Here is a 10,532-nt window from a genome sequence, read left to right on the forward strand (position 1 = left end):
ATGGAATCCAACTCATCATCTGTCATTTGACTATACAGTGAAGTCACTGACATGGTGTTTTCTGACAGTCTTCTGTGGATTGTATGTCTTGACACTCCCAACAAGCTTGCAATAGTTGTGACGGATAAGGGTATTCCAAGAAGATGCTGAAGGTACTCTGGAGTAAAATTAATCTTGGGACGTCCAGCATGACCTGTGCCCATTTGGACCAGAGGATTTGACTGTAGATTCTGGTCATATTCCTTTTCATCCCTGACCAACCTACACAGTTCAGACAGTGTGTCCATTATACACACTGGAATGTCAATGTTACTTGAAATGGCACTGCAGAACACAAGGTCTTGAGTGCACACAAATTCCATGCGGTCCAGATCTAATGGTCTATGGTTTAAAATGTGGAGCAGTCGAGAATGTAGCCTCTCAAGAATGTTGTAGCGTAGAAAAACCTGTCAAAGAGAAAAATCTGACATTAGTAATTTTATGCAAATTAATTAATATTTAGAAGTTGCACAAGACACGTGAAGATTGCTCTATATACTATAACATAACTAGCCAAATGAATAAGGCATATTTGAATAATTTGTAATTTTATTCTCAAAATCAAACTGCAACTCACATAAAAATGTTACTTAGAAAGTCCAGCAACCACTGTTGCTTTATTGAAATTACAAAAAATGTTCCTGTGTTCTTTGACAACTTAGAGAAAGTACTGTTTCTGATCTTCATTTTTTGTTCGGCTACAGTTGAAGTCTTGAATAAGCTCCACCCCTCTTTCAGTAACATCATAGACAACTTTTCTGGAATGCACAGTTTTCTCAGCCTTCTGAAAGTCTTCATCATCAGCCTAGTCTTCTGGAGGAATTCTTAAGAATATTTGTGGCAGATCCAAAGTTTCAAAGAAACGCATGGTGCTGGTGGTGACAAAATCCCTGATCTGCTTCCCTTCATAATCTGCTTGATTAAGGGCATCCCAACGCTTTAGTGGAACCTCTGAACCTTCATTTTCCATCATATTGTGAACCATCAGCTGCTTCTGCTCGTGTCACACTGGAGTCAAAGAATGCCAGGCCAACCAATTCTTCGCTCACGTACCAAAGATGTCGGCCGAAAGCTGTTAAGGCTGCTTTCTTGACAACTGAATTTTCATACTGTGACAGCTTTTTAAGGAATGCCAAATCATTTGCAGGGGCTTTTGCTGGTGATGGGGCTTCAAACCATGCTCTGATGTAGAGGCTTGCCACAAAGAGAAGGAACTGCAGCATTCCATGCTCTTCAGATGCTAAAAAATTCCAGTAAATTAACCTGGTATATGCCTTACTTCATATATATATTGCTAGATGAAGCACTCAAACCTTGGTTTTGATAGTACTGCTGCTTCTCTTAGCAGGTCAGCTTGGCTATGCTGAAAATGCTAAATTAGTCAATTTCCAGGAAACTTCCAGCAACTTGTGCAACCTCTAAAACATCTCCTTTTTCCTCCAAATTTTTTCCTAAATCATCTTTTGAATGCCAAAACCTAATGCAGGGTTCTAATTGAGGTTATCTGAAACTTTATTTTTTACCATGATTGTTGGACCACCCTAGTAGGTACTGACGCATGACGTCCGCACCACCACAAATCCAGCTTTACCTTGTAGCTGAATGCATGATGTGGGGACTTCAGAACGGTGGAAAACGTTTGTCTGTCACATGTTCCTATAGTTCGTCAATGAAGGAAACTGAAGTTTGAAGTGTTAGTGAACATTACTCCAGTAACTAGAAAAGCACTTGGAGAGCGCAGACCTCCGCCAAAGCAGATCAGTGTGTGTGTGTGCGTGTGTCTCCGATCAACACCTAAATTTAATCATTTGTTCCTTGTGCCAGTATCAACATTTCCTGAAATTTCCATCCAAATCTGTCCATAAGTTTTTGAGTTACCTTGCACATGGACAGACAGACAGACAAACCAACACCGGTTAAAACATAACCTCCTTAGTGGAGGTAAAAAATACATGTTATTGGGAGAGATGGATGAGACACGTACAACAGCAGAGTAACATGTGTTTGTGCTGTTCACGACTGCCACTGAATTATTGCTGACACTGCTTTAGAACTGGGGTCGACGTATATTAATTACAGAATTTGTATGTTTGATGTTTATATGTTAATATTTTAATGGTTCTTTCAACAGAAAGTACAGCAAGTGTGATTTATTTATTTATTCTTAAATAAAACTTGGTGTGTGTATAAGTACTTTTTGAACATTTTGAGCACATTTCAACAATACTGCGATAATAATGATAACCGTGATAATTTCGGTCAGGATAATTTTCCTATCATTTACCATCTTACAATCATTTTTTTGTATCTTTTAATATGATGCTCTCTCAAAGGACTGGCTCACACTGCAGGTTCCTTCAGTTCCTACTGAATTGAGAAAGTCCATTTTTTTTACTGTGCACCTGAAACCTGGAACACTGTCCAAACCCATCTGAAACTGACCACACTTTTATAATTAGGACAATTTAAATTCTTAATCACTTCTTATTTTACCTCCAGCTGCTCCTGTTTTTAAGTCGACTTCTCTGTTTTTAGTTCATCTTTGTCACGTTTACTTTTCGGTATTTCTGATTTGTCCATTGTATGTTTCAAATGTTTTGTTTTGTCTCGGTTATATTGTAAATGAGGTTGCTTCCACAAAATATTTCCGAGTTTAAATAAAAGTTATCAAATGAAATAAAATGTCTAATTATAACCAATAACCTGAATCCACTATCCACCCTCCATACTGGTTTAATTGTGATCAAAGACTAATTGTTGATCCATTTCCTCCACTTAAACCCAAAAACACAAATCATCAAACATCACATCCACGGCTACAAACCTCTGCATCATGTTCAACGTCACCTATTCTAACCATGTGTTTCACAAAGTGTTGTAGAAATAAAGTGGATTATATTTACAGAACATGAATGTTTCTATATTCTATACGAAGGTGCAGTTAAAGTGTGTGACTCGTTTCCAAACTAAATGAACGACTGATGTGAAATAAATGAAATAAATGTTTGGTCAAACTCCTCTCGGTCTTTCTCCAAACACAAATCAATGTCAGTGAATTCATCTGAATGTGTTTGTGCTTTTGGTTTTTGGGTTTCATTTGGACCCAGATTTTCTGAAGCTGCGTTCACATTCCAACCAACATCAACAGAAGCAGAGGATTCTGGGAAGCACCACTGGTCCAGACACAGTAGAGTCATGAAAACAGATGAACGGTGTCAGTGATGTGTCAATCCCAGTGTCTGTGCATCATTTTCTCACTCACAAACTCACAGTTTGTGTTGGTTTTCTTTCTAATATTCACTGCAAAAAGGATTTTCAAGAAATTCACCAAACTTCTGTTTCTAATCTTTTGCCTAAAAACAAAAATATCCTTGACAAGACACTTTTGCACTAGAAAATTAACCTTTGAAGGAAACAAATCTAACTTTTCCTCAATGAGACATTTGAGTTGATGGAGTTTCTATTCACTAGTAACCAGCTCTAAGGTCCAAACACTGATGTGCACCTGCACACAGGATGTGCTCCTCCGTCTCTATGGTAACCAGCCCCGCCTCCTCTCCCCTCTCCAAACCACAGTGCAGCTTCGGCTGAGCCGCAGGGGCTGATGGGAGGTCGGAGGAGCCGTTCCAAACCGGGCAGCCTCTGTCTGATGTCACAGCTCGTCCTGCTTCGTCCTCAGCTGCAGCAGACGCCGCTTCTCCCCAGGTTCACCAGAAGAAACCACACAAAATGCTTCTGCTGCTGCCGGCTGTTCTGTGCTGTCTGTGTTCAGGTCAGTGTTTCCAGCCAATCAGGAGCTACAACACTCTACCTGTACAACACGCCGGCATAGTAACCTTCATCCACACCTCTGTTTGTCTACAGCGCTGGTTGTCACGGCAACACAGCTGATTCAGGAGGATGTAACACTGACCAGGAGAGTCGGTCAAAATGTCTCCTTTAGCTGTAGAGGAACTGAGGAGTGCGATTTCAGATGGAAATCCTGGTTGCAGAAGAAAGACAAAGAAACATTTAAACTGATTCTTGGTATTAGGGACGATGGTTTCATTTATAACAATTATAATCATCCTCAGAAAGCTGACTTCTCATCTGTAGATAAAGGTAAAGGTTATGAGTTGCAGATCCAGACAGTTCTACCCTCTCATTCAGCCTCATACTACTGCTCCTGTGGGAAGATGGACAGTTCTACCCACAGTGAGAAAAGACACCTGAAGTCTGTACAAAAACCTCCAGATGCACAAACGTCAACCAGCGTTAGTGACATGAACAGAACAGCAAAACCACGGCAACCATCCCATATTTCAGTTCCATCTCAGACACAAACTAACTGATCTGAGGACACTTTGAATCCCATACATTTCATATTTTCAAGTGGATTTGACACATTTGAACAGGTTTAATGTTGGAAAAAACTGAGCAGAAAAATCCCAATCCAAAGGACAAACACAATTAACCTGAAGAGTCATGGACACGGACCAATGCTGGACTCAGAGTTGGATCCATGAAAATGAACAGTCCATGAAAACCACTGGTGTGTTTGTCCAGTTCAAAGCTCAAGTGAATCCTCTGGAGACCATGAATGTGAATCCATCCATCACTGGGTCCAGATCCAGTCCATGTGGACTAAAGGACTGAACAAACGGTCCAACTGATGCACTAAAGACAAAGACAAAACCGTCCAGTGGATGTGAATATGAGACAAACACATCATGAATCTGGAATCTGATCCTGGTTCGGCATCTGGACACGTTTAGTCCATGTCAGCCCACGGCGTCGACACCAACAGGTTTTTGTATGAACATATTTCAATGTGGGACAACCATACCCGATCTTTGGTTCTGGGACTAAACTGTATGTAACAGGTAAGAATCAATATTTAATATCATTTATTTACTTGTAAATATGTCAAATGTTTAAAGTCAGTTTGTGCTGATTCAGGTTTGACATGTTTTTATTTTTAATTTAAAGTTAATAATTATTCATGCAGTTTTTTTTTTAGATAAAAAAAATTTAATTACATCTTAAACTGTCTCTATTTAATAGAAAATATTTTTCATAAAAAAAAAAAAAACAAAATGTGTATTTTTATTATTTTATAAAACCTGATAAAAATGAAGTTCAGTCATCTCAGTCATTCAGAAACAACTGCAGATTAAAAAAACATCTGATACATGATGTGAAAAATAATTTTAGTGTATTTGATCTTATTTTACGTTTATTTTAGTGCTTTTGTTTGTGTTTTTAGTGTATTTGAACTTATTACCTCCGCCAAGGAAGTTATGTTTTTGCCGGCATTGGTTTGTCTGCCTGTCCGTGTGCAAGATAACTCAAAAAGTTATGGATGGATTTGGCTGAAAATTTCAGGAAATGTTGATACTGGTACAAGGAACAAATGATTAAATTTTGATGGTGATCGGGGGGTGGGTGGGTGGGTGGGGGGACACTGATCTGCCTTAGCAGAGGTCTGCGCTCTCCGAGTGCTTTTCTAGTTCTTGGTTTATTTTAGTTCATTTCTTTGTATTTTTAGTGTATTTTATCGTATTTTTGGTTTATTTTAGTGCTTTTGTTTGTGTTTTTAGGGTATTTTATCATATATTTGGTTTATTTTTGTCCTTTTGTTTTTGTTTTTAGGGTATTTTATCTTATTTTTGGTCTATTGTAGTACTTTTGTTTGTGTTTTTTAGTGTATTTTATCTTATTTTTGGTTTATTTTATTTCATTTGTGTTTTTAGTGTATTTGATCTTATTTTTGGTTTATTTTAGTGCTTTTGCTTGTATTTTTTGTGTATTTTTGTGCACGTTGGTGTGTAATAGCTCTAATCGTTCATAGGCTGGAAGGGTTCAGGTATGAGCTTTAACAGTTTATTACCTCCGCTAAGGAGGTTATGTTTATTGCCGGAGTTGGTTTGTTTGTTTGTCTGTCTGTCTGTCCGTGTGCAAGATAACTCAAAAAGTTATGGACAGATTTGGATGAAAATTTCAGGAAATGTTGATACTGGCACAAGGAACAAATGATAAAATTTTGGTGGTGACTGGGGGGGGGGTCTGCGCTCTCCGAGTGCTTTTCTAGTTTATTCATTCATGGTGTGCTTCTATAGTTCAGTTTTGGTTTCTTGGTGAGTCCATGTTGCTCACCGTGTCCATGTGTCCACCTTCAGATGATCCGGTGGTGAAGCCCGTGGTGGGCGTGTACCGGGCAGCGTCCACGGCCCTGGACGGGAAGATCTCCCTGATGTGTGTGGCCTCAGGCATGTTTCCTCCTGAGGTCCGGTTCTCCTGGAAAAGACAGAAGGACAATGGAACTGAGGAGGATCTGCCCCACGCCCAGGGAGAACAGCTGGAGGTCCAAGAGTCTGGACGGAGAACCTCCATCAGAACCATCCATCAGAACCACAACAGCTCATATAAATACTAGGCCTGTAACGGTACACAAAATTTTCGGTTCGGTACGTTTTCGGTTTTCAAAGCCACGGTTCGGTTTTTTTCGGTTCGGTACGGGAAGAAAGAAAACCCCTCAAAATGTCTTTAATACATTTATGAATTTTTTAACATTTTTCCCCCAATTTTTGGACACAATAGAATATAGAAAAACAGGAATAATATAATTCTGCTGCTATAAATCAAATAGAAAATAAAATAAATTATTAATATGACTAAATGTATTTTAAACATTAGTATTGCACTTTTCTCTGACAGGTAGTTTTGAACAAACAAGAAAAATCTAATCACAGTTCTGTCAGTTCACAATCTGCAGAAAAATATCAGCAAAAAAATTCTGCATGAAGTTCAACATCAACAGGAGGGTAAACTGGTATTCTGTTTAAACAAACTGAAGAGCAACATTGACAACAAACTGAACCAAATTATTTATTTTAGGACAGAGAATAAATTGTTTAGGACACTGTGTGTACTTGTGTGTATGTGTGTGTGTGTGTTTGAGTGTGCGCGCGCATGGAACGTACGATTTGTCTGGAGGATGGTTTGTTTGTTGTTTTTTTGTTTTGTTTTTTTTGGTCGGAGCCGGGGGGTGGGGGGGTGCGGTCCGGTCCATAACTAACGTAACTAACACTGGCGTGAAACGAAAGTGAAACTTTATTTTTATATACTGTCAGTGGCCAACTCCGAGTTTTATTCCTCTGTTATACAGCGTGCATGAGAGAGAGAGAGAGAGAGAGAGAGAGAGAGAGAGAGAGAGAGAGAGAGAGAGAGAGAGAGAGAGAGAGAGAGCTAGTGTGTTTTAGAACTACCGTAGTTCCTAGGGGCCAAACGTCCGTCTTATCTCCGTCTCTTTCCTCGTTGTTGTCTTTCACCGGGACCTGAAGTGATCCAAACTGGACTGTACTGATGGTGGAGGGTCTTCAGTCTCTTCCTTCCAGGTTCACATCATATTTGTTTTTTTTTTTTTGTTTTTTGTTTTTTTTTTTACCTTATATCAGCTCCTATTTGGTATTTTGGGTCAATGTGCGTGTCCTTTAATATGTCCGTGTGAAACTTGCGCGGATTTAAAGTTCCGCATTAAACGACATCTTTCGTTCCTTTTTCTTTTTGTCAACATACTGTGCCGTTTCGGTACAGCTGTGTGCCGGACCGAACAGGTGTGTACCGAAACGGTTCGGTTCGGTACGTGTACCGTTACAGGCCTAATAAATACTGGTGCACGGTCCAGCACGAGGGGGGCCAGACCCACCAAGGTGAAGGTTCTGGACTGGGTTCAGATATGTTCCAGCTTCATGTGTGTTCAGACTCAACAGCACTGACATGGATCTGCTTTGTGTTTCAGAGGTTCCAGCTGTTCCTCCACCAACCCCAACCCCATCCCCAACCCCAACCCCATCCCCAACCCCAAACCCATTCCCAAACCCATCCCCAACCCCACCCCCTACAGTCCAGCTGACTCCATGTCGTCTTTCCATCCAGCCCTGGGACTCCCATCGTCTTCCTTGTCTGTTCTACTCAGTTCTGATAGTGAAGAGTCTGGTTTACTGTTGTGGACTCTGTGTAATGAATCTCATATAGACCTTCCACCTGCTGCACACAACTGATTTATTTTACCTTCTGTCAGTTGTCAAAGTCAAGGCAAGGCAGGTTTATTTCTATAGCGCATTTCATATACAAGGCAATTAAGTGCTTTACATAAAACATTGAAAGCATTACAGCAGGGAAGCAATGAAAAGTAAAGACATGAGAAAAACAAACAGATAAATAGATAAAACAGATAAAAACTTTAATCTTAACAGAAACACGCAGATCTGAACTGATGAATCAGAACTCTATTCAAACGCAGCTGTGAACAGGTGGGTCTTTAACCTGGATTTAAATAAACTCAGTGTTTCAGCTGATCTGAGGTTTTCTGGGAGTTTGTTCCAGACATGTGGAGCATAGAAGCTGAAGGCAGCTTCTCCATGTCTGGTTCTGACTCTGGGAACTGACAAAAAACCAGATCCAGATGACCTGAGGGGTCTGGTGGGTTCATACTGGGTCAGGAGGTAGCTGATTAGGGTGGGCCAACAATCATGGTAAAAAGTAAAGTTTCAGATAACCTCAATTAGAACCCTGCATTAGGTTTGCTGGAGTTGCTGGAAGTTTCCTGGAAACTGACTAATTTTGCATTTTCAGCATAGCCGAGCTGACCTGCTAAGACAGGGGTGTCAAACTCAGATACTCGAGGGCCGGTATCCTGCATGTTTTAGATGTTTCCCTCTTCCATCACACCTGGAAGCCATTACATCGTTACCAGGCTTCTGCAGAGCATGATGATGAGCTGATCATTAATTGAACCAGGTGTGGAAGGAAGAGGGAAATATCTAAAACATACAGGATACCGGCCCTCGAGGACCGCAGTTTGACACCTGTGTGCTAAGAGAAGCAGCAGTACTATCAAAACCAAGGTTTGAGTGCTTCATCTAGCAATATATGTATTAAGTAAGGCATATACCAGGTTAATTTACTGGATTTTTTTAGCATCTGAAGAGCATGGAATGCTGCAGTTCATTCTCTTTGTGACAAACCTCTACATCAGAGGATGGTTTGAAACCCCATCACCAGCGAAAGCCCCTGCAAATGATTTGGCATTCCTTAAAAAGCTGTCACAGTATGAAAATTCAGTTGTCAAGAAAGCAGCCTTAACAGCTTTCGGCCGACATCTTTGGTACTGGAGCGAAGAATTGGTTGGCCTGGGAGTCTTTGACTCCAGTGTGACACAAGAGCAGAAGCAGCTGATGGTTCACAATATGATGGAAAATGAAGGTTCAGAGGTTCCACTAAAGCATTGGGATGCCCTTAATCAAGCAGATTATGAAGGGAAGCAGATCAGGGATTTTGTCACCACCAGCACCATGCGTGTCTTTGAAACTTTGGATCTGCCACAAACATTCTTAAGAATTCCTCCAGTAGACTGGGCTGATGATGAAGGCTTTCAGAAGGCTGAGAAAACTGTGCATTCCAGAAAAGTTGTCTATGATGTTGCTGAAAGAGGGGTGGAGCTTATTCAAGACTTCAACTGTAGCCAAACAAGAAATGAAGATCAGAAACAGAACTTGCTCCAAGTTGTCAAAGAACACAGGAACATTTTTTGTAATTTCAATAAAGCAACAGTGGTTGCTGGACTTTCTAAGTAACATTTTTATGCGAGTTGCAGTTTGATTTTGAGAATAAAAGTACAAATTACTCTAATATGCCTTATTCATTTGGCTAGTTATGTTATAGTATATAGAGCAATCTTCACGTGTCTTGTGCAACTTCTAAATATTAATTAATTTGCATAAAATTTGGACCAAAGTAATTTGGCCATATATGGAACCAAATTCAGGGTTCCAATCCAGAGAATCTTAAAAAAAAAATTTTTGGACCACCCTATAGCTGATGGATTTAGGTCCTAAACCATTCAGAGCTTTATAGACCAGCAACAGAACTGTAAAGTCTATCCCCTGACGGACAGGCAGCCAGTGTAAGGAGCTCAGAGTTGGACTAATGTGGTCCACTTTTCTGGTCTTAGTGAGGACTCTATCAGCAGAGTTCTGAATGAGCTGCAGTTGTCTAAAAGATTTTTTTGGTACACCTGTAAAGACACTGTTGCAATAATCAAGCCGACTGAAGATGAATGCATGGACTAGTTTTTCCAGGTACTGCTGAGACATCGGATCTTTTATCCTTCAGATATTCTTAAGGTGATAGTAGGCTGATTTTGTGACTGCCCTGATGTGTTTTTCAAAACGTAGGTCTGAGTCCATCACTACACCCAAATTTCTGGCCTGGTTGGTGGTTTTTAGGTCTATAAACTGAAGCTCTGTGGTGACCTGCAGTTGTTTCTCTTTGGCTCCAAAGACAATTACCTCAGTTTTGTTTTTCTTCAGCTGAAGAAAGTTGTGGTACATCCAGTCATTCATCTCCTCAATGCATTTACCGAGAGCCTGTACAGGGCCTTGGTCTGCAGGTGACATTAGGGCTGTGTATTGGCAAGAATCTGGTGATACGATACAAATCACAATACTATA

The 10,532-nt window shown here is 40.2% G+C and overlaps 1 protein-coding gene across 1 annotated transcript; it reads left to right on the forward strand.

The window, feature by feature from the left end:
- The first annotated feature begins 3,573 nt into the window (after positions 1–3,573).
- LOC115439466 (uncharacterized) lies at positions 3,574–8,432 on the forward strand. The gene is made up of 6 exons (XM_030163290.1): positions 3,574–3,614; positions 3,719–4,215; positions 4,842–4,901; positions 6,198–6,447; positions 7,687–7,730; positions 7,820–8,432. The coding sequence occupies exons 1-6, from the start codon at positions 3,574–3,576 to the stop codon at positions 8,053–8,055; spliced, it is 1,128 nt and encodes a 375-aa protein (XP_030019150.1). The 3' UTR covers positions 8,056–8,432.
- Positions 8,433–10,532: the final 2,100 nt, after the last annotated feature.

Source organism: Sphaeramia orbicularis, chromosome 19 (genome assembly GCF_902148855.1).
Source record: "Sphaeramia orbicularis chromosome 19, fSphaOr1.1, whole genome shotgun sequence".
In the NCBI taxonomy this organism is placed as follows: domain Eukaryota; kingdom Metazoa; phylum Chordata; class Actinopteri; order Kurtiformes; family Apogonidae; genus Sphaeramia; species Sphaeramia orbicularis.

Bases quoted from the DNA above. Each gene is read 5' to 3' on its own strand.
- LOC115439466 (XM_030163290.1), top strand. From the start codon at position 3,574: ATGGTAACCAGCCCCGCCTCCTCTCCCCTCTCCAAACCACA. The intron at 4,216-4,841 runs TGGACAGTTCTA...TTGTATGAACAT, and splicing joins CTACTGCTCCTGTGGGAAGA to ATTTCAATGTGGGACAACCA. The intron at 4,902-6,197 runs GTAAGAATCAAT...GTCCACCTTCAG, and splicing joins GACTAAACTGTATGTAACAG to ATGATCCGGTGGTGAAGCCC.